General features: G+C 38.3%; 1 protein-coding gene across 3 annotated transcripts in view; it reads left to right on the top strand.

The window, feature by feature from the left end:
* PTPN2 (protein tyrosine phosphatase non-receptor type 2) overlaps positions 1 to 24,781 on the top strand; it is a 116,782-nt gene that overhangs the window by 33,424 nt on the left and 58,577 nt on the right. For all 3 annotated transcript variants that reach the window (XM_036897253.2, XM_036897254.2, XM_036897255.2), the window contains exon 2: positions 18,255 to 18,345. In XM_036897253.2, coding sequence (XP_036753148.2) covers positions 18,255 to 18,345 — 91 coding nt within the window. The remainder of the gene's footprint in view (positions 1 to 18,254; positions 18,346 to 24,781) is intronic.

Below are 24,781 nucleotides of genomic sequence, written 5' to 3' on the forward strand. Positions count from 1 at the left end.
TAGAGCTTGAAGTTGGGGAGCATAATTCCCCCAGCTTTATTCTTCCTTCTCAGGATTGCTTTGGCAATCCAAGGTCTTTTTTGGTTCCATATGAATTTTAGGACGATTTTCTCTAGTTTGTTGAAGAATGTTGTTGGTATTTTGGTAGGAATTCTATTGAATCTATAGATTGCTTTAGGCAGGATAGCCATTTTGACAATATTAAATCTTCCTATCCATGAGCATGGGATGTGTTTCCATTTATTGGTATCTTCTTTAATTTCTCTCATGAGTGTCTTATACTTTTCAGAGTATAGGTCTTTCACTTCCTTGGTTAGGTTTATTCCTAGGTATTTTATTCTTTTTGATGCAGTTGTGAATGGAATTGTTTTCCTGATTTCTCTCTCTGCTAGTTCATTGTTAGTGTATAGGAATGCCATAGATTTCTGTGTATTAATGTTGTATCCTGCAACTTTGCTGAATTCAGGTATTAGATCTAGTAGTTTGGGAGTGGATTGTTTAGGGTTTTTTATGTACAATATCATGTGTTCTGCAAACAGGGACAGTTTTAACTTCTTCCTTGCCAATCTGGATGCCTTTTATTTCTTTGTTTTGTCTGATTGCTGTGGCTAGGACCTCCAGTACTATGTTGAATAGAAGTGGGGAGAGTGGGCATCCTGGTCTTGCTCCCGATCTTTAAGAAAAGCTTTCAGCTTCTTCCTGTAACGTATAATGTTGGCTGTGGGTTTGTCATATATGGCCGTTATAATGTTGACGGACTTGGCCTCTATACCCATTTTTTTGAGAGTTTTTATCATGAATGGATGTTGAATTTTGTCAAATGCTTTTTCAGGATCTATGGAGATGATTATGTGGTTTTTGTCCTTCTTTTTGTTGATGTGGTGGATGATGTTGATGGATTTTCGAATGTTCTACCATCCTTGCATCCCTGGCATAAATCCTATGTGATCATGATGGATGATCTTTTTGATGTATTTTTGAATTCAGTTTGCTAATATTTTGTTGAGTATTTGTGCATCTATGTTCATCAGAGATATTGGTCTGTAATTTTCTTCTTTTGTGGTGTCTTTGCCTGGTTTTGGTATTACAGTGATGCTGGCCTCAGAATGAGTTTGGAAGTATTCCCTCCTCTTCTATTTTTTGGAAAACTTTAAGGAGAATGGCTATTAGGTCTTCACTAAATGTTTGAAAAATTCAGCAGTGAAGCCATCTGGTGCAGGGCTTTTGTTCTTAGGTAGGGTTTTGATTACCAGTTCAATTTCATTGCTGGTAATTGGTCTGTTCAGATTTTCTGTTTCTTCCTTGGTCTGCCTTGAAAGGTTATATTTTTCTAGAAAGTTGTCCAGTTCTTCTAGGTTATCCAGTTTGTTAGCATATAATTTTTCATAGTATTCTCTAATAATTCTTTGTATTTCTTTGGTGTCTGTAGTGATTTTTCCTTTCTCATTTCTGATTCTGTTTATGTGTGTAGACTCTCTTTTTTTCTTGATAAGTCTGGCTAGGGGTTTATCTGTTTTGTTTATTTTCTCCAAGAACCAGCTCTTGCTTTCACTGATTCATTCTATTGTTTTATTCTCAATTTTATTTATTTCTGCTCTTATCTTTATTATGTCCCTCCTTCTACTGACTTTGGGCTTCATTTGTTCTTCTTTTCCTTGTTTCATTAATTGTGAGTTTAGACTGCTTATATGGGATTGTTCTTCTTTCTTGGGGTAGGCCTGTATTGCAGTATACTTTCTTCTTAGCACAGCCTTGGCTACATCCCACAGATTTTTGTGGTGTTGAATTATTGTTGTCATTTGTCTCCATATATTGCTTGATCTCTGTTTTTATTTGGTCATTGATCCATTGGTTATTTAGGAGCACGTTGTGAAGTCTCCATGTGTTTCTGGGAATTTTCATTTTCTTTGCATAATTTATTTCTAGTTTCATAGCTTTATGATCTGAGAAACTGGTTTGTACAATTTCAATCTTTTTTAATTTACCAAGGCTCTTTTTGTGGCCTAGTATATGATCTATTCTTGAAAATGTTCCATGTGCACTGGAGAAGAATGTGTATTCTTTTGCTTTTGGGTGTAGAGTTCTGTAGATGTCTGTTAGGTCTGTCTGTTCTATTGTGTTGTTTAGTGCCTCTGTCTCCTTACTTATCTTCTGTCTGGTTGATCTGTCCTTCAGAGTGAGTGGAGTTTTGAAGTCTCCTAGAATGAATGCATTGCATTCTATTTCCCCTTTTAATTCTGTTAGTATTTGTTTCACATATGTGGGTGCTCCTGTGTTGGGAGCATAGATATTTATAATGGTTATATCTTCTTGTTGGATTGACCCCTTTATCATGATGTAATGTCCTTTTTTGTCTCTTGTGACTTTCTTTGTTTTGAAGTCTCTTTTGTCTGATACAAGTACTGCAACTCCTGCTTTTTACTCCCTATTGGTTGCATGAAATATCTTTGTCCATCCCTTCACTTTTAGTCTGTGTATGTTTTTGGGTTTAAAGTGAGTCTCTTGTAGGCAGCATATAGATGGGTCTTGTTTTTTTATCCATTCAGTGACTCTCTGTCTTTTTTTCTTTTTTTAATTGAAGGGTAATTGACAACAGTTTTACATTACATTAGTTTCAGGTGTACAACACAGTGATTCAACATTTATATACATGATAATTCTAGGTACCAGCTATCACCATACCAAGTTGTTACAATATTTTGACTATATTCCTTATGCTATACATTACATCCCGGTTACTTATTTATTTTACAATTGGAAGTGTGTTTATATATATATATATATATATAGTGAGGGCATCTCTCATATTTATTGATCAAATAGTTGTTAACAACAATAAATTTCTGTATAGGGGGGTCAATACTCAATGCACAATCATTAATCCACCCCAAGCCTAATTTTCGTCAGTCTCCAATCTTCTGATGCATAACGAACAAATTCTTACATGGAGTACAAATTCTTACATAGTGAATAAGTTACATGGTGAACAGTGCAAGGGCAGTCATCACAGAAGCTTTCTGTTTTGTTCATGCATTATGAACTATACACAGTCAGTTCAAATATGAATATTCATTTGATTTTTAAACTTGATTTATATGTGGATACCACATTTCTCTATTATTATTATTTTTAATAAAATGCTGAAGTGGTAGGTAGATACAAGATAAAGGTAGAAAACAGAGTTTAGTGTTGTAAGAGAGCAAATGTAGATGATCAGGTGTGTGCCTGTAGACTATGTGTTAATCCGAGCTAGACGAGGGCAATAAACATCCATGTATGCAGAAGATTTCTCTCAGAACATGAGGGGGGAGGTTCTAAGCCTCACCTCTGCTGCTCCCCATTTTCTCACCAGATGGCCCCCTGCGACTGTGCCTGTCTTAGGTTGTTCCTCCCTTGAGGAATCTTACCCGTCTCTGGCTAACCAGTCATCTTCCGGGGCCATACAGGGAAATGTTAAGTTGGTAAGTGAGAGAGAAGCCTTATTGTTTGAAAAGGTTAGCTTTTTACTTCTTTGCATATTTATATCCTGTGGCTTCTATGCCCAGCATTTGTCTTGAGGTGTCTTTACCACTTGGAAGAATTATGATACTCGGTAAATTCGACATGTGGCACGAGTTCTATTTAAAGGTTGTGATTAGGTAGGAAGAAGAAAAGCTATAGAAGTAGCAGGCAGAAGAAAACCTGGGAAGATTGATTATTTCATTGACATATCTTCTTGTAGAGTAACTTCAGCATGGATAGGTTTTAAACTACTAATTAAATTGTGCACACACATTAACATAATAGGAATATAGTTACCTAACCAAAGCATACCTGTAATTACCTGCCATCTCCAGTGAAACCAAGAAAACCAGTTAGGCACCTTAGGCATTTGTGAAAGCTTATCTATGATATGGTGGATATTGTCCGACTGAACTTAAACAGTCTGAGAGAATTCAGATAAACTAGAACAACCCATTCCTGGGGACTGTTCATATCCCATATGTTCTTTTAACAATAAATAGTCTGTGGTTGTAAGATTTTGGAGTGCTACAATTTGCACTTCTCCTAATTCTTGGTTGAGTTCCAACAGTATAGATCCAGTCCAATTTTTTGTTTTACTGTATGCACAGGCCAGCTTAGATATCTCCTTCATCATTCCCATGGCAATTCCAGGAACTGGTGGGATGAGTGCATCTACACCTGTGGCAGTGTGTGGATCTTTGTTGGAGTTTTTTTTTTTTGCTGATCATCTTCTGTCATGAGTCTTCCCGAGAGTGCTGATGTTGGAAGTTCTTTTTCATATTGTATCTTAGTTCATTTTCGGGGTAGCCAAATTAGGCTTTGATCCTCTGTATAAACACAAACAGACCCTTTGCCTACACTTTTATATGCCCTTTATATCATTGTGTAGAACTCATTAGAGGTCACCACATAGGAACTGCTTTTTTTTTTTAATCATTAATCTACACTTACATGACGAATACTTTGTTTACTAGGCTCTCCCCTATACCAGGTCCCCCCTATATACTCCTTTACAGTCACTGTCCATCAGCGTAGCAAACTGTTGTAGAATCACTACTTGTCTTCTCTGTGTTGTACAGCACTCCCCTTTCTCCCACCCCACTATGGATGCTAATCTTAATACCCCTCTTTTTCTACCCCCCCTTATCCCCTCCCTACCCACCCATCCTCCCCAGTCCCTTTCCCTTTGGTACCTGTTAGTCCATTCTTGAGTTCTGTGATTCTGTTGCTGTTTTGTTCCTTCAGTTTTTCCTTTGTTCTTATATTCCACAGATGAGTGAAATTGTTTGGTATTTCTCTTTCTCTGCTTGGCTTGTTTCACTGAGCATAATACCCTCCAGCTCCATCCATGTTGCTGTAAATGGTTGGATTTGCCCTTTTCTTATGGCTGAGTAGTATTCCATTGTGTATATGTACCACATCTTCTTTATCCATTCATCTATCGATGGACATTTAGGTTGCTTCCAATTCTTGGCTATTGTAAATAGTGCTGTGATAAACATAGGGGTACATTGGTCTTTCTCATACTTGATTGCTGCATTCTTAGGGTAAATTCCTAGGAGTGCAATTCCTGGGTCAAATGGTATGTCTGTTTTGAGCATTTTGATGTACCTCCATACTGCTTTCCACAATGGTTGAACAAGTTTACATTCCCACCAGCAGTGTAGGAGGGTTCCCCTTTCTCCACAGCCTCGCCAACATTTGTTGTTGTTTGTCTTTTGGATGGCAGCCATCCTTACTGGTGTGAGGTGATACCTCATTGTAGTTTTAATTTGCATTTCTCTGATAATTAGCGATGTGGAGCATCTTTTCATGTGTCTGTTGGCCATCTGTATTTCTTTTTTGGAGAACCGTCTGTTCAGTTCCTGTGCCCATTTTTTAATTGGGTTATTTGTTTTTTGTTTGTGGGGGTCTGAGCTCTTTATATATTCTGGATGTCAAGCCTTTACCGGATGTGTCATTTTCAAATATATTCTCCCATACTGTAGGGTTCCTTTTTGTTCTATTGATGGTGTCTTTTGCTGTACAGAAGCTTTTCAGCTTAATATAGTCCCACTTGTTCATTTTTGCTGTTGTTTTCCTTGCCCGGGGAGATATGTTCAAGAAGAGGTCACTCATGTTTATGTCTAAGAGGTTTTTGCCTATGTTTTCTTCCAAGAGTTTAATGGTTTCGTTACTTACATTCAGGTCTTTGATCCATTTTGAGTTTACTTTTGTATATGGGGTTAGACAGTGGTCCATTTTCATTCTCCTACATGTAGCTGTCCAGTTTTGCCAGCACCATCTGTTGAAGAGACTGTCATTTCGCCATTGTATGTCCATGGCTCCTTTATCAAATATTAATTGACCATATATGTCTGGGTTAATGTCTGGATTCTCTAGTCTGTTCCATTGGTCTGTGGCTCTGTTCTTGTGCCAGTACCAAATTGTCTTGATTACTATGGCTTTATAATAGAGCTTGAAGTTGGGGAGTGAGATCCCCCCTACTTTATTTTTCTTTCTCAGGATTGCTTTGGCTATTCGGGGTCTTTGGTGTTTCCATATGAATTTTTGAATTGTTTGTTCCAGTTCATTGAAGAATGTTGCTGGTAGTTTCATAGGGATTGCATCAAATCTGTATATTGCTTTGGGCAGGATGGCCATTTTGACGATATTAATTCTTCCTAGCCATGAGCATGGGATGCGTTTCCATCTGTTAGTGTCCCCTTTAATTTCTTTTAAGAGTGACTTGTAGTTTTCAGAATATAAGTCTTTCACTTCTTTGGTTAGGTTTATTCCTAGGTATTTTATTTTTTTGATGCAATTGTGAATGGAGTTGTTTTCCTGATTTCTCTTTCTGTTGGTTCATTGTTGGTATATAGGAAAGGCACAGATTTCTGTGTGTTGATTTTGTATCCTGCAACTTTGCTGTATTCCGATATCAGTTCTAGTAGTTTTGGGGTGGAGTCTTTAGGTTTTTTTATGTACAGTATCATGTCATCTGCAAATAGTGACAGTTTAACTTCTTCTTTGCCAATCTGGATTCCTTGTATTTTTTTGTTTTGTCTGATTGCCGTGGCTAGGACCTCCAGTACTATGTTAAATAACAGTGGAGAGAGTGGGCATCCCTGTCTAGTCCCCGATCTCAGAGGAAATGCTTTCAGCTTCTCGCTGTTCAATATAATGTTGGCTGTGGGTTTTTCATAGATGGCCTTTATTATGTTGAGGTACTTGCCCTCTATTCCCATTTTGCTGAGAGTTTTTATCATGAATGGATGTTGAACTTTGTCAAATGCTTTTTCAGCATCTATGGAGATGATCATGTGGTTTTTGTCTTTCTTTTTGTTGATGTGGTGGATGATATTGATGGACTTTCGAATGTTGTGCCATCCTTGAATCCCTGGGATGAATCCCACTTGGTCATGGTGTACGATGGTTTTGATGTATTTTTGAATTCGGTTTGCTAAAATTTTGTTGAGTATTTTTGCGTCTACGTTCATTAGGGATATTGGTCTGTAGTTTTCTTTTTTGGTGGGGTCTTTGCCTGGTTTTGGTATTAGGGTGATGTTAGCTTCTTAGAATGAGTTTGGGAGTATCCCTTCCTCTTATATTTCTTGGAAAACTTTAAGGAGAATGGGTATTATGTCTTCCCTGTATGTCTGATAAAATTCCGAGGTAAATCCATCTGGCCCGGGAGTTTTGTTCTTTGGTAGTTTTTTGATTACCGCTTCAATTTCGTTGCTGGTAATTGGTCTGTTTAGATTTTCTGTTTCTTTTTGGGTCAGTCTTGGAAGGTTGTATTTTTCTAGGAAGTTGTCCATTTCTCCTAGGTTTCCCAGCTTGTTAGTATGTAGGTTTTCATAGTAGTCTCTAATAATTCTTTGTAATTCTGCGGGGTCCTTCGTGATTTTTCCTTTCTCGTTTCTGATACTGTTGATTTGTGTTGACTCTCTTTTCCTCTTAATAAGTGTGGCTAGAGGCTTATCTATTTTGTTTATTTTCTCGAAGAACCAGCTCTTGGTTTCATTGATTTTTGCTATTGTTTTATTCTTCTAAATTTTATTTATTTCTTCTCTGATCTTTATTATGTCCCTCCTTCTGCTGACCTTAGGCGTCATTTGTTCTTCTTTTTCCAATTTCGATAATTGTGACATTAGACCGTTCATTTGGGCTTGTTCTTCCTTTTTTAAATATGCTTGGATTGCTATATACTTTCCTCTTAAGACTGCTTTTGCTGCGTCAGTCAGAAGTTGCGGCTTTGTGTTATTGTTGTCATTTGTTTCCATATATTGCTTGATCTCTATTTTAATTTGGTCGTTGATCCATTGATTATTTAGGAGCATGTTGTTAAGCCTCCATGTGTTTGTGGGCTTTTTTGCTTTCTTTGTACAATGTAGTTCTTGTTTTATTCCTTTGTGGTCTGAAAAGTTGGTTAGTAGAATTTCAAACTTTTTGAATTTACTGAGGCTCTTTTTGTGGCCCAGTATGTGGTCTATTCTGGAGAATGTTCCATGTGCACTTGAGAAGAATGTGTATCCTGTTGCTTTTGGATGTAGAGTTCTGTAGATGTCTATTAGGTCCATCTGTTCTAGTGTGTTGTTCAGTGCCTCTGTGTCCTTACTTATTTTCTGTCTGGTGGATCGGTCCTTTGGAGTGAGTGGTGTGTTGAAGTCTCCTAGAATGAATGCATTGCATTCTATTTCCTCCTTTAGTTCTATTAATATTTGTTTCAGGTATGTTGGTGCTCCTGTAGTGGGTGCATATATATTTATAATGGTTATATCCTCTTGATGGACTGAGCCCTTTATCATTATGTAATGTCCTTCTTTGTCTTTTGTTACTTTCTTTATTTTGAAGTCTGTTTTGTCTGATACCATAATTGCAACACCTGCTTTCTTCTCTCTGTTGTTTGCTTGAAATATCTTTTTCCATCCCTTGACTTTAAGTCTGTACGCGTCTTTGGGTTTGAGGTGAGTCTCTTGTAAGCAGCATATGGATGGATCTTGCTTTTTTATCCGTTCTATTACTCTGTGTCTTTTGATTGGTGCATTCAGTCCATTTACATTTAGGGTGATTATTGAAAGGTATGAATTTATTGCCATTGCAGGCTTTAAGTTTGTGGTTACCAAAGGTTTAGGGTTAGCTTTACTATCTTACTGTCTAACTTAACTCGCTTGTTGAGCTATTATAAACACAGTCTGATGATTCTTTATTTCTCTCCCTTCTTATTCCTCCTCCTCCCTTCTTCATATGTTGGGTGTTTTGTTGTGTGCTCTTTTTAGGAGTGCTCCCATCTGGAGCAGTCCCTGTAGGATGCCCTGAAGAGGTGGTTTGTGGGAGGCAAATTCCCTCAACTTTTGCTTGTCTGGGAATTGTTTAATCCCTCCTTCATATTTAAATGATATTCGTGCTGGATACAGTAGTCTTGGTTCGAGGCCCTTCTGTTTCATTGCATTAAGTATATCATGCCATTCTCTTCTGGCCTGTAGGGTTTTTGTTGAGAAGTCTGATGATAGCCTGATGGGTTTTCCTTTGTAGGTAACCTTTTTTTTCTCTCTGGCTGCCTGTAATACTTTGTCCTTTTCTTTGATCTTTGCCATTTTAATTATTATGTATCTTGGTGTTGCCCTCCTTGGATCCCTTGTCATGGAAGTTCTGTGTACCTCTGTGGTCTGAGAGGCCATTTCTTCCCCTAGTTTGGGGAAGTTTTCAGCAATTATTTCTTCAAAGACATTTTCTATCCCCTTTTCTCTCTCTACTTCTTCTGGAATACCTATAATTCTTATATTGTTCCTTTTTGATTGGTCGCTCAGCTCTCTTAAAATTCTTTCATTCCTGGATATCCTTTTATCTCTCTCTGCATCAGCTTCTCTGCGTTCCTGTTCTCTGTTTTCTAGTCCATTAATGGTCTCTTGCATCTCGTCCATTCTGTTTTGAAGTCCTTGCAGAGCTTGTTTTATTTCTGAATTCTCCTTCCTTAGTTCTTGCATATTTCTCTGCAAGTCCATCAGCATGGTTATGACTTTTGTTTTGAATTCTTTTTCAGGAAGACTGGCTAAATCTATCTCCCCAGATTCCTTCTCAGGGGAAGATGTAGCAGATGCCGAAGCTGTCTGGGTTAGTCTTGTCTGGATCATGTTTTTTTGCCTTTTCATGTTGACAGGTGCTATTGACTGTCAGCTGGGAGGGCCAAAATTTTCACTTGCTACTGGCCTTTCTTTACTGGGACAACTGCGACCCCTAGTGGCTTGTGTTGGGTAATTGCGTGTAGACTGGGTCTTTGTGTCTTGCCTGGCCGGAAGGGAGAAATTTCCCTTTCTGTGGGCCGAATTTGTCTCAGGCTGCTTCTCTGCTTTCGCAGCGCCCGGTGGGGTAATGGATGAGGGGGCTGCTTGACTGTTTACCTCCGTGAGGGGTCTCAGAGCTGTTGCCCAGGGGGTTAGTGCACCCGGTTTTCCCTGTAATTTCCAGCTGCTGTACTGTGACCTGGGTTGTTTCCGTCAAGCTGTTAAGTCCCTGTCCCTTTAAGACTTTCAAAAAGCCCCCGCTTTTCTTTGTCACAGGGGCATCAGCTTCGGCACCCGCTCAGAGGTCTTACTCCCTGTTCTCCCAGTATCCAGGGCCCCCTGGGCACGTACTGTGTCTGCGCTCTGGCCCGGATGGCTGGGGCTGGGTGTTCGGCAGTCCTGGGCTCCGTCTCCCTCCCGCTCTGCCTATTCTTCTCCCGCCGGGAGCTGGGGGGAGGGGCGCTCGGGTCCCGCCGGGCCGTTGCTTGTTATCTTACCCCTTTCACCAGTCGCTGGGTTCTCGCTGGTGTAGCTGCAGTCTGGCCACTGTCCTGCGTCTTCTGGTCTCTCTTTTAGGGCTAGTTGTGTTTGTTGTATTTTCAAAAGTCTATGTTTTTGGGAGGAGATTCCCACTATCCTACTCACGCCGCCATGTTGGCTCCGCCTCTCCGCCTCTGTGTCTTTTGATTGGTACACTCTCTCCATTTACATTTAGGGTGATTATCAATAGGTATGTACTTACTGTTATTGCAGGTTTTAGATTCATGGTTTCCAAAGGTTCAGGGTTAATTTCCTTACTATCTAACAGTCTAATTTAACTCACTTAATATGCTATTACAAACACAATCTGAAGGTTCTTTTTTTTTTCTCCTCCTTTTTCTTTTTCCTCCATTCTTTATATATTAGGTATCACATTCTGTATTCTTTGTCTATCCCTTGATTGACTTGGGGGATAGTTAATTTAATTTTGCATTTGCTTAATAATTAGCTGTTCTACTTTCTTTACTGTGGTTTTATTACCTCTGTTGACGGCTGTTAAACCTTAGGAACACTTCCATCAATAGCAGTCCCTCCAAAATAGACTGTGGAGATGGTTTGTGGGAGGTAAATTCTCTCAGCTTTTGCTTATCTGGAAATTGTTTAATCCCTCCTTCAAATTTAAATGATAATCTTGGCAGATAAAGTAGTCTTGGTTCCAGGCCCTTCTGCTTCATTGCATTAAATACATCATGCCACTCCCTTCTGTCTTGTAAGGTTTCTGCTGAGAAGTCTGATGATAGCCTGATGGGCTTTCCTTTATATATGATCTTATTTCTCTCTCTGGCTGATTTTAATAGCCTGTTCTTATCCTAGATCTTTGCCATTTTAATTACTATATGTCTTGGTGTTGTCTTCCTTGGGTCCCTTGTGTTGGGAGGTCTTTGCAACTCCATGGCCTGAGAGACTATCTCCTTTATCAGACTGGGGAAGTTTTCAGCAATTACCTCCACAAAGACACTTTCTATCACTTTTTCTCTCTCTTTGTCATCTGGTACCCCTATAATGCGAATATTGTTCCATTTGGATTGGTCACACAGTTCTCTCAATATTCTTTTATTATTAGTGATCCTTTTTTCTCTCTGTGCCTCAGCTTCTTTGTGTTCCTCCTCTTTAATTTCTGTTTCATTTATTGTCTCCTCCACCATATCTAATCTGCGTTTAATACCCTCCATTGTGCTCTTCAATGATTGGATCTCTGACCGGAATTCATTCCTGAGTTCTTGAATATTTTTCTGTACCTCCATGAGCATGTTAATTTTTTTTGTTTTGAAATCCCTTTCAGGAACATTAATTAGAATCTTTCTCAGGTGTTGTATTCATAATTTTACTTTGAATCAGGTTTCTTTGGCCTTTCACATTTGTATATGGTGCCCTCTAATGCCCAGAAGGTGTACTCTTGGAGCTGCTTAGCCAGCCCCTGAGGGAATGTCAGGGGTTGCAGGCAGGCGGTATTGGTACCTGGGGGGAGGAAAGAGGTGTTTCCTGCTTCCCGGCTGGTATGCCTGCCTTCCCTGCCAGAACCAGTGGGATGAGCACACAGTTATAAGCCTCTATGCTTTGTGTTTGTAGTTGCTGTAGACTGCACTTCCCTCTGGCTGACCTAATGCCAGGGTAGGGTTTGCCAGTTTGCAAGCCAGTTGGGGCTGGCCAGGAGAAGCACGCAGTAGGCTGTGTATCATGGAGGGGTCCTTCGAACTGTGTAGCCAGCCACGGAGCTGGAGCACCTGAAGATCGAGAAAGTTCCCAGCCTGCTGGGCAGAGTGCACCCGGACAATTTTGTCTACCTGTCCTTTCTCCTGAGTGGTAAGCTCTGTGCAATCCTTGCCCCTTTAGCAACCCTCTTGCTGTTAGGAAGTCTCTCAGACTGCCCACCTTTCTTTTGTCCCAGAGTAGCTGGATTTGGATGCCTGCTTTCCACAAATGGCTGGAATCTCAATCTGTCTAGGAATCCTGCCTGTCTTAGCTTTCCAACCCCATAATCACGAGAGTACCATGAAAGCACCATGAAATGTAGGTTTGTTCTCCCAGAGGAGATCTCTGCAGTTAGATATTCAGCAGTCCCAGGCCTCTACTCCCTCCCTGCTCTGTTTCTCTTCCTCCTACTGGCAAGCTGGGGTTGGGGAAGGGCTTGGGTCCTGCCAGGCCACAGCTTTGATATGTTACCCTGTTCCGTGAGGTCTGCTTTTTTCTCCAGGTGTATGCAGTCTGGCACAGTCCTCTTTTCCTGTTGGTCTTTCAGTATTAGTTGTATTAATCATGTTTTCATATTATATGCGGTTTTAGGAGAAAGCCTCTGTCTCACCTTTCACACCACCATGTTTAATCCTCTCCCCCATCAGTGCCTGTTTTTTAAATAACTGCATAATATTTGAGTGGATGTATCCACAATTTAGTCAACCAATCTTTTTCTTGTCATTGAACATTTAGGTATTTCTTGCCTTTTAACATTAGAAATAACTCCATGAAAAATCTCTTTGTGCATGAGTTACCTACATTTTGGATTTTTGCCATTAAAAATGGTCAGTTATTCCTAGCTATTTTTCTTAATGGAAATCATATAAATTTAATTGCATTTAAAATTTTTTTGGTTAAATTATTCTTTAAGATAAAAACCGTTCTCACTGAAATTTAGCTTTAATCAAAGGTAAGAATTGGTGTTAGATTAGAACAGTGTTTTTCAACTGAATGTTGGTGGGTGTATTTGTGGTGGATTTTGCTGTCCAAGAACATTTCGCAGTGTCTGAAGAGATTTTTGGTTGTGCTGGGAAGAAGGATGCTACTAGCCTCTAATGAGTAGAGGCTCCAGTGGATGCTCACCATCCTGTGTGCACCAGACAGCCCCCACAACAAAGAATTATTCAGCCCAGAATGTCAGTTGTGCACAGGCTGAGAAACCTTGGATTAGCAGATTTCACTGCTGACAGGAAACATTGTTGCTGTAGTATTTAGGGCTGTTTATGGCTTCTCTCTGCTATGTAGGAGCGGAACATTTTAGTGTCAGAAACAATATAGTAGAGGTTGATTTTGCCAAATATGATAGAGTGAATAGCCCAATGCCTGCCTTCCCATTCTCCTTTTGAGAAACACCGTGCATTTTATTGCTTACACAAAGGACTTACAGATTTTTTTATTTCTTGGGTATTCTTGAAAATATCTCATCAGTGTCAGATCTAGTTATTGTTGAAATTTGGATGTATTGGGTGTAATAGAGACCTACATTTAGCTGCTTGGGAAACAGTATCAAGCAGTAGCTGGCTTAACAAACAGGCTTATTATTTTCATGTAATGAGAATTCTGGAGTGCAGGGCTGTCACTTGTTGGTCCATGATGTCAATGACCCAGGCTCCTATCTTTCTGCCTAGCCTTCCTTAGAGTGTGTTTTTTTTACCTTGTTGGGACATGATAGCTCCTGCCCATTCCCACCTTTCACCCACCACATCAAAACCTGTATACTGGGCAGGGTGAGGAGGACATGGGTCAGCTGAACCAGACCTTTAATAAGTTCCTGGGAACCAACCCAGTGATTTTTGCTTATTTCTATTGGCCAGAACTGTGTCCTTTGACTATTAGCTGTATGAGAGGTGGGAAATACAAGTTTTTAGTTGGATTCATTTTAAGTCAGAAATAAAATCTGAAACCTGCAGTAAGAAAGAATGGATATGTGTACCTTTGGAGTTGCCTTTTAAAAGTATTGAGGTACTAGTCTTCCAAAATGCACTGAAATGAAAGGTAAAGGACTTTACAACATTGGAGATTTGAGAGAACAGACCCTACAAGAGGTTTTTTTTTAATTTGGAAAATAAAATGTAATGAATGTATTTCTTAATCCCAAGGAGTTGGCTGTTGTATGGTGTTTTTAAATTAAAATCTTCTCTCTAATACTTGGGGCCTTACTCTATTTTTTTTTTTCAACATGAGTAATTACTTGTTTTAATTATACAAGTAAGTGTTTCTTTCTGCTAAAAATTGGAATCACCAACTGACAGATGGATTTAAGTGTGGAAAATAGGTGTATATGCTTAATGGAAGTATTGAAGAAGGGCTGATACAATGAATGAGTCCTGCCTTTGCCATTTTTTAAAAATTGAAATATTGATATGCAATGATGTATTGGTTTCATGCCCACTTTTTAATTGGAGGAGTTCTTTATATATTCTTGATGGTAATGCCTTATTAGTTACATGATTTGCAACCATTTTTTCTCATTCCATGGATTACAACAAATTTTTTAATGTAATTTAAAAACTATCAGCATTAGGACTAATATTATATTAGTATTTATTAGTATTTTAGCTAGTTTATTTTGAAGTACTATATAAATGAAAGAATATATGAATATATGGTCTAAAATTCAGATGTCACAGAAGGTTTTCAATAAAAAAGCAATTTAAAGGGCAGCTTACCTTGGAAAGAAAGAAAGGGGCAGAGTAGGAAAAAGCCTTCAGTGTATCATGTGTGTGTGTTTGTGTGAGTGTGTGTGATGTAAGTTTCAGGTGTACAACTTTATAATTTGACATCTGTATACACCACAAAATGATCACTACCACAACTGTAATTGCTATCCCCTACCATTCATAGTTGACCCCATTCACCCATTTTCCCTGTCACTCAGCTCCCCTTCCCCTCTGGTAACCACTAATCTGTGCTCTGTGTCTATGAGTTTGTTCTAGTTTTTTTGATACTACGTATGAGTAAAGTCATTAGGTTTTTGTCTTCATCTGACTGTTTCACTTAGCATAATATATCCTAGGTCCATCCCTGTTGTCACAAATGGCAGGGTTTATTCTTTTTTTTGGCTGAATAATATGCCGTTGTATAAATATACCACATCTTCTTTAATCATTCATCTATTGATAGATATTTAGGTTATTTCCATATCTTGGCTGTTGTAAATAATGCTGCAATGATGTGTTTAATTCCTTTTCTTTAAAAAATTTGATAAATATGGCAAAACTGGTAATAAATGTTCAGTTTCAGTGGTGGGAGCATGGGTATCATTATTGTATGCTATGATACTCTTTCATGCAAAAGTACTGCAAACCAAAAGGTATTATTTCTGTCTGTATTATATGAGACTGGTATAACTTTGATACTAAAACTGAATAAATCATATAAGAGAAATTTAGAAGTCAGTTGAACTTGAAGTTATACATCTTAAATGAAATAGTGGTGGACTATCCGGACAATGGAGTGTTTATGTTTGAAATATTTCATAGTTAAAACACATTTTTAGTTACATAAATCCCTACCCTTCTCTACGTCTCCAGTCTGTGAGTCTTTTCCCCAAGAAGTTTCTAATTTCTTGTCTTCTTCCAGAATTACTCATTATATTCTCAGATACATTTATATTTTGAATGCAGTGTGCCATTTCCCTCTCAACCACTAGCTAAACATATTCTTTTTTGTATCTTTTTTCACTACCTAAAATATCATCGAAATTGTTCCCTGTCAGTATATGTCTCATTTGGTGCCCATTTCATGGTTCTATATATTCTGCTGCATTGGTGCATTGTACTTTTATCTCATCAGTTCCTCCTGAATGACATTTAGGTCTTTGCCAACATTTCACTACTATATGTACAGTGAATATCTTTGGGCATGAATCTTTTTTTGCACACAGGTGTGTTGCTATATTTGATATAAGTTCCTGGAGGTAAATTTGGTGGGTTAAATTTATGATCTAGTCAAATCTAAAAATTTCTTTTAAACAATTGTATCAGTGTATACTCCCTCACTAATGTATGAGAATACCCCTTTGTCATGCTCTCTAAACTGTATAGTGTTATCAGAATCTTTTAATTCTTGCCAATATGTTTTTTTGCACTTGATGCAGAAAAGCTGTCAACAGAAAAATGTTTTAGTATTATTTTAAATTAGTATTTCTTTTTGTTACTAACTTGCAATATAAAATGACTTTATAGTGTTTCAACTCTGCATATGAGGTTTGAGGTTATGCAAACAAACAAAAGCCTAGACTGGAATGTGTTTAATTCTGCATATAAAATTAGACATTTAAAAGCTTTTATACTTAATCTGTGGAAATGGTTGAAGCATTTTCCTCTTTTCAGCTAGTCAGAATAATTTGTTATAATTGCAAAAGTATTTAAAACTGAAAGTTAATATTTCTGTCCAGTGTATTACAGGAGGCTGGTATAACTTTGATACTAAAACTGAATAAATCATATGAGAAGAGAAATTTAGAGGTCAGTTCAACTTAAAAATATAGATCTTAAATAAAATAATCGTTGACCATCTAGACAATGAAATGAGCTATCAAGCCATAAAAAGACATGGATGAACAGTAAATGCATGTTACTAAATGAAAATCTGTTATTGTAATTCAATATATTAGCAAATTAAAGGATAAAAGCTAGATGATTATCTCCATGAATTCAGAGAGAATAAAATTAAACATCCATTCATGATAAAAAATGTTTATTTAGCAAAATAAAAGTTGAAGAGAACCTTCTTAACCTGAAAAGGATATAGACCAGAAACCTAAAGCAAATTGTTACTCTTAACTAAACCTTAGAAACAATTCTTTCAAAATCAAGGAAGAAATATTTGTATTTGACATTGAATTAGAGATCCTAGCCAGTGCAATTAGATAAGGAAAAAAAGAAGTATGAATAAAAAATATGAAAAATAAGAGAATTAACAGTTTGTTGATAGGGAAATTCAGAATGAGCTATAAAATATTAGAGGGCTCAGCAAGATTGCTAGATGTGATTGAAGCATTAAAAAGTTAATAGCAACAGTTGTATGTGTGTGTACATGTATGTTTCTGTGTATGTGTATGTGGCAGCTTACATTTTCCAAATTGCTTTATCAATGTACATTGCATCTCATGTGCTGTTTGCACAATGTGACCGAGATTCTTTCCACTGAGACTTGATCTGTGTTCCCTACCCTTACATCTTAGAAGGCCCGATGGGTAAAAATAGAAACTAGAATCTTACCTGTTCTAGGGCTGCTGGAGGATGGTGGAAGGCAACAGGATGGGGAACCCACAGTAAGGGCATTCATCAAGACTAAACATAAATTATTTATTTATGCTTAATTTATAAAACTTGCGCTTAACTTTTAAAATGCTTTTTCTCATATATAGTAGTATGAACAAAATCCCAAGTTGATTTTTGCCATTTAAAAACACACTTTTTTGGGGGGGTGAGGAGAATGTTTCTGTTTTTACCTGAATTCTTAGAATAATGAATAATAGTTCTATTTGGAAGAAAAAACCTGGTCATGCTGGAAATACCAAGTAACTGAGTGCCTGCCTAGTGCAGGCATACCCTCAAAGAATTTCTTCCTTAGTAGAATACAGAGAACTATAGGGTCCTAATATGAGCCTCAGTTATAGTGGTGGGCTGCTAAGCACTTACAGCTCTAGAAAGAAATTTGAGGATATTTCTGGGCTCAAAATAAAATAACAGTTGTATGGCATGAAGATGAAGAAATAGATTAAAATTTTAAGATAGAAACTCCAAAATATAGGTAGTATTATTAAGAGAGGTTAGTTAGAAATTTGAGTATGGTATGGTTAACCTTAGATACTTCCATTGCATTAATTATATATTACATGAAGTGTTTAGTGTTGCTTGTAGTTGTTGAATATAGCATGGCAGTACATAAATGTATGAAGAGCAGAGACTTTGTGCCTGAAGAACCCTTGGTTCAGTTCTGGGCATCTGCCACTTACTAGCTTTGTGGCCTTTGGCAGATTATTTGACCTCTCAAAGGCTATCATCCCTCACATATAACATGGGGAAGATAATTGCTCCCATTGGTGTTGTGAAAATCAAGTGAGATAATGTAGTAACGTGCTTTGCATATCACCAGGCGAATCATAAGTGCTTAATAAATGTTATTATATACTGGCCAGGAAAGTATCTGGTTTGCTTTATAATATGTAAGAGGAATATTAAAATACTTTTTTTTTTTAAGGAAATTCGCAATGAGTCTCATGACTATCCTCATAGAGTGGCCAAATTTCCAGAAAACAGAAATCGAAACAGATACAGAGATGTAAGCCCATGTAAGTACTCACTGTGTACATGTATATATGTTTGTTGGCTTATTTTAGGAGGCAGGATACAATGAAAAGAAGGTTTGGGGTCAGGGTTGATAAGTATGGCAATTTTTTTTTCACATTACCATAATGCATATTCTTTATAGAAAAATTGCAAGGCATAGAATAGTAGAAGGAAGAGAAAATGCCCATAACTATTTCATCTTTCAAACACAACCTTATGTATTTCTATCAATTTCTTATGCATAATTTTTTTCTTAAAATAATTGTAATCATGTAGGTATGTATGTGCATTCATATATACATACATCCTTTTCATATTATTCCATAGCCTTTATAAATATTACTTAAAATGTTTATCAGTGTATTTTGTTTTAATTTTTATAAAAGTAGTATGTTATGCACTATAGAAAACTTTGAAAACAGAGAAATGTGTGGAAAAGAAAAGCCCCATGACTTAAAAGCTTTTGGGATTTTATCCTGGTATTCTTTCTGTATAAAAATACACTGTATCCTTTTTTCTTTTTTATTGACATACAGTCATATTTTAGTTTCAAGTTACAGCAAAATGGTTCAACAGTTACCCAAATTATTAAATCCTTACCCCCACTAGTACAGCTACTGTCTGTCAACATAAAAAGATGTTGCAGAATCATTGGCTATATTCTCCATGCTGTACTACCATCCTCATGACCAAAATACATTATGATTGAGAATTTTTGTGCCCCTTTATCCTTATCACACTCCCCTCCTACCCACTTCCACTCCTACCCCATGGTAACCACCAGTACCTTCTCATTGTCTGTGAGTCTACTGCTGTTTTGTTTTGCTTTGTTTTTATATTCAGTAAGTGAGAGAAATCGTATGGTGTTTGTCTTTCTCCACCTGGCTTATTTCACTGAGCCATAATACCCTCTAAATCTATCCATATTGTTGCAAATGGCAGAATTTCTTTTTTATGGCTGAATAAAGTCCATTGTGTATATATACCAGTTCATATTTAACCAGTTGTCTATTTATGGACACATAGGTTGTTTCCCTATCTTGGCTGTTGTAAATAATGCAGCAATAAACAATAATGCATAAATCCTTTTGGATCAGGGATTTTGTATTCAGGTAAATTTCTAGAAGTGGAATTGCTGGGTTGAATGGTATTTCTATTTTTAGTTTTTTGAGGAACTTCCACACTCCTTTCCACAGTGACTGCAACATCTTACATTCTTACCACCTGTGTAGGAGGGTTCCCTTTTTTCTGCACATCCTTACCAACACATGATTTCTTGTCTTTTGGATAGTGGCCATTCTGATTGGTGTGAGGTGGTATCTCATTGTGGTTTTGATTTGCAGTTCCCTGATAGCATGTGAAACATCTTTTCGTGTGCCTGTTAGCTATCTGAATTTCTTCTTTGGAGAAGTGTCTATTCAGATCCTCTGTCTATTTTTTTAATCAGGTTATTTGCTTTTTGGGTGCTGAGGTGTGTGAGCTCTTTATATATTTTGGGTGTTAACCCCTTGTCAGATATGTCATTTATGAATATATTCCCATACTGTAGGATGCCTTTTGTTCTGCTGATGGTGTCCTTTGCTGTACAGAAGCTTTTTAGTTTGATGTAGTCCCATTTGTTCATTTTTGCTTTTGTTTCCCTTGCCTGAGGAGATGCGTTCAGGAAAAAGTTGCTCAGGTTTATATTCAAGAGATTTTTGCCTATGTTTTCTTCTAAGAGTTTTATCGTTTCATGACTTAAATTCAGGTCTTTGATGCATTTTAAGTTTACCTTTGTATATGGAGTTAGACAATAATCCAGTTTCATTCTTTACATATAGCTGTCCAGTTTTGCCAAAACCAGTTATTGAAGAGGCTATCTTTTCCCTGTTGTATATTCATGGCTCCTTTATCATATATTAATTGATCATATATGTGTGAGTTTATGTCTGGGATGTCTGTTCTGTTCCATTGATCTATGAGTCTGTTCTTGTACAGTACCACACTGTTTTGATTACTATGGCTTTGTAGTATAACTTGAAGTCAGGGAGTGTAATTCCCCCATTTTTGTTGTTCATTTTCAGGATTGCTTTGGCTATTCAGGGTCTTTTGTGGTTCCTTATGAATTTTAGAACTATTTGTTCTAGCTCATTGAATTTAATCTGTAAATTGCTTTGGGCAACATGGCCATTTTGGCAATATTAATTCTTTGTATCCATGAGTGAGGGATAGATTTCCATTTACTTGTGTTTTCTTTAATTTCTTTCATGAGTGTCTTATAGTTTTCACCTCCTTGGTTAAGTTTATTCCTAGATATTCTATTTTTTTTTTGATGCAATTATAAACAGAATTATTTTCCTGATTTTTCTTTCTGCTAGTTTGTTGTTAATATATAGGAATGCAACAGATTTCTGCAGTGATTTTGTATCCTGCAACTTTGCTGAATTCAGTTATTAGTTCTTGTATATTTTGGTGAATTCTTGAGGGTTTTTTGTGTATAGTATCATGTGATCTTCAAATAGTGACAGTTTAACTTCTTCTTACCCATTTGGATGCCTTTTAGCTCTTCATGTTGTCTGATTGCCATGGCTAGAACCTCCAGTACTATGTTGAGTAAAAGTGGGGAGAGTGGGCATTCTTGTTCCCAAACTCACAGGAAAAACTTGGAGCTTTTCTCATTGAATATGATGTTAGCTGTGTGTTTGTCTTATATAGCCTTTATTCTGTTGCGGTACATACCCTCTATGCCCATTTTGTTCAGTGTTTCTGTTATGAATAGATGTTGAATTTTGTCAAATGCTTTTCCAGCATCTTTTGAGATGATCATGTGGTTTTTGTTAATGTGGTGTAAGATGTTGATTGATTTACAAATATTTGCCATCCTTGCATCCCTGGAATAAACCCCACTTGGTTGTGATAGATGATCCTTTTTGATGTATTTTTTAATTCAGTTTTCTACTATTGAGGATTTTTGCATTTTGTTCATCAGGGATTTGGGGTTATAATTTTCTTTTTTTGTAGTGTCTTTGCCTGGTTTGGGTGTTAGAGTGATGCTGACCAGATAGAATGAGTTCAGAAGTATTCCCTCCTCTTCTGTTTTTTGGTATGCTTTAAGAAGGATGGTATTAGCTCTTTAAATGTTTGATAGTATTGAGCTGTGAAACCATCAGTTCCTGGGATTTTGTTTCTGGGGAGTTTGTTTCTGGGGAGTTTTTTGATTACCAGTTCAGTTTAATTGAGACAAATGGTCTGTTCAGATTTTCTATTTTTTCCTGGGTCAGTCTTGGAAAGTTGTATTTTTTAGGAAGTTGTCTGTTTCTTCTAGGTTATCCAACTTATTTGCATATACTTTTTCATAGTGTTCTCTAATAGTTCTTTGTATTTCTGTGGTATCCATTTTGACTATACCTTTCTGTTCTGATTTTGTTTATTTTGTTCCAAGGGGCTCTTTTTCAGCTCTTGTGTCTCTTTTTTGAAGTCCTCCCTGAGATCTTCAGTACTTTCCTGCAGATCAGTGAGCATAGTTATGACTTACTTTGAAATCTTAATCAAGAAGATTGGTAATCTCCATTTTGTTTAGTCCTTTTTCTGGTGTCTACCCTGTAGTTTTGTTTGGTACAAATTTTTCCGCCTCTTCATTTTGTCAGGGTTTGTATGTTTTTCTTTGTGTTAGATGGATCTGCTATGCTTCCTGATCTAGTGAGTAATGGCTTTGTGAAGAGTGCGTCCTGTGGTGCCCAGAAACTCAGGCTCTTTACTCTCCAGTGCCTCGTTTTCCTTTGTGGTGGGAGCCCCAGTTGCTGTTGGTGGATAAAATGCAGGGTCACCTTTCTGTCTTTCTGCTGGTGGTGGTTTATCTCAGTCTGCTGAGGCACTTGTTTTGCCTCAGCCAGGCCTATGTGATCAGAGCAGTGGTTTTTGTTGGGATCCTTGTGAGCAGGCCACTCTGTGCCTGCCCTGCAGTGATGGCAGGCCTGCTGGGTTAACAGGGTGGGAAGGGTGGTTGCAGGGCAAGTTGCACAATGACGGGGTGCTTAGCTTGTTGCAGTGGCATGTCACCTGGTTGTGGAGCTCTCTGGTGCTGGGCATTTGTGCACCAGGTGGGTAGGTGTACGGGCATGCAGCTGTGGCGGTGTGGCACGCAGTGGTGGGGACAAATCATGTGGTGGTAGGGTGTGGGCTCCCTTAGGCAGGAATTCCATGGTGGAAGGGTCCTGCCAGCTCGCAGTGACAAAGTAATGTGTACAGTACATGGGGGTGGTGGGGGGAGCACACTGGTGAGCAGCCATAGCAAGTCCTGCAGTGAGGTGAATGTGCAGGCTAGCCAAGGGACTGAGTTGGGTGGTGGGAGGCCCCACAGCAGAGGCAGCTAGTTGCACCACAGTGGCATACAGGTGCTGCAGCAGCGAGTTCTCCCTAGCAGCAGGAAGGCACGCAGCACCTGGCTTAGCCATCCGTTGGGAGGAAAGAGCTCTGGGAGCTGGCTCTTGCAGACTTCTCCCCATTTGGGCTGAAACAGGACTGTGAAAGCTGGAAGAGTCTCCATGCCTGCCAGGCAGCAAAGTCAGAGGCTGCTAGGCTGAGTGGGCTGGTACATGGGAGGCTTGCAGGGAGGCACCTTGGGGCTGAGCTTCCAGTGAGGGGGATGGAGCCCCTGGGGCTTCTCAGAGTGTTCCACCTGCTGGGCTGAGGGAGAGCTGGGGAGGTATCATCCACTTGCCCTTTCTCCTGCACAGACAACCCTTGCTGCTCTGGCTCCCCTCCCACTGCTGGCAAGTCTTTCAAACTGCCACCTCTGTATTGGGTCTTTATGGGACCAGTGGAGTGTGCTTGTCCTCCATAGGAGGCTGGTATCTCAGCCTCCCAGAGTGTTCCAGCTGTCCCTGGTGTCCAGTCCTGCTAATCACCAGACCCCAGTACAACGTGGACTTGTGTTCCTGGAGCAGATGTCCAGGGCCCGGTGTGTAGTTAATGGGTACCTGTCACCTCCCCTGTCCTTTCCTTGTCGTCCTACCTTTGGGCTGAGATGGGGGAAGGGCTGGGGTCCTGCTTGGTCAATGCTCTGCGACTTTACCCTTTTCCGTGTGGTCTTCTCTTCTTCCCCAGGTGTAGGTGGTGTGTTCTTCAGTTCATTTTCAGGTTTAGCTGTATTTGCTGTAGTTGCTTCCTTTGTGTGTGTGTGTGAGGAGTTTTCCATCCTGCCTTCTTACTTGCCATCTTGAGGCTCCCCCTCCCATACACTATATTCTTTTAAATTGAGAATTAGAATCCTGCACATACTAATTTGTATCTTTTTTCCCACTAAACAATACATTGTAAACATTTTCCTATATCATAAACACAGTCTTTTAGTGGCTTTGGATATGCTATTCTTTTAAGTAACAGTTCCCCTGTGGTTGGACATTTAGATTGTGATCTGTGCACACACACACACAATTTTGTAAGCAATTGTAATACCAGGGTGTTAATGTGTTAATCATGAGGTAATTTTATCTTTTGTTCTGATTGACACCACTTGTTCAGATATTAAATTGGGCTGCTTTACTTCTTCAAAATGTTTTCCCATGTTTGATTTTAGTGGCTAAACATAGATACTCTCTTTATGGCTGCTTGTTAGTAGGGACTTTTAAAAAAAAATACTGAATCTATTGGCATTTTCTGCTTGCTTATGGTTCCTATAGTTGATGAAGGTATGGTGCCAACATGCCAAGATCTCCTGTAGAGCCTGAAAACTCTCACTCTTTTCAAAGTCACAGACTATATACCTTTATAGATGTTATATTCCTTGCTGGGGGTATGGATATACCACTGAAAATTTATCAACTGGAGTAAATAAGTCCATATTTTTATTCTTAAATGAACAAAATTTTTTTTTTGACCAAGTACATTTCCATGAAGAGTATACTAGCTGATTTTGACAAATCAAATGAGAAGTAATCTCTTAAAGTATTTCATATGTATTACAAATTACTTACTAAATATTATGTTTCTCTTAAGTGCTTTTTCCCTTACAAATTAGGAGTGTTTGTAAAAATAGAAGCTGGAGGAGAGTGGTTTTCCACTCTTCAGCGTACTGGAAGATATGACAGACTTCCTCTGACACCTCTTGCTTCCCATGGCAACAGTTAAGTGTGGGTGTGTGTTCAGGGAATGGGGGTGTGGGTAGTAGATCCAATATTTAGATGCCCTTCACTCCCTATGATGAGCTTTGAAGACAGTGTTTTCCAGTTGTACATCTTGCTTTTAATTAAAAAAATTTTTATATTTTAATAATTGTAGATTTGCATGCAATTTTAAGAAATAATATCCAGAGCCTTCTCACGGTTTCCGCCAATGCTAATATCTTGCGTAACTATAGTAAAATAGCCCAACTAGGAAACTGACATATATAATCCATTCAGATTTCTCTAGTCATAGTTGCACTCATGTGGATGTGTTTAGTTCTGTGCAGATTTATCA

This window comes from Manis pentadactyla, chromosome 6 (genome assembly GCF_030020395.1).
Source record: "Manis pentadactyla isolate mManPen7 chromosome 6, mManPen7.hap1, whole genome shotgun sequence".
NCBI lineage: Eukaryota > Metazoa > Chordata > Mammalia > Pholidota > Manidae > Manis > Manis pentadactyla.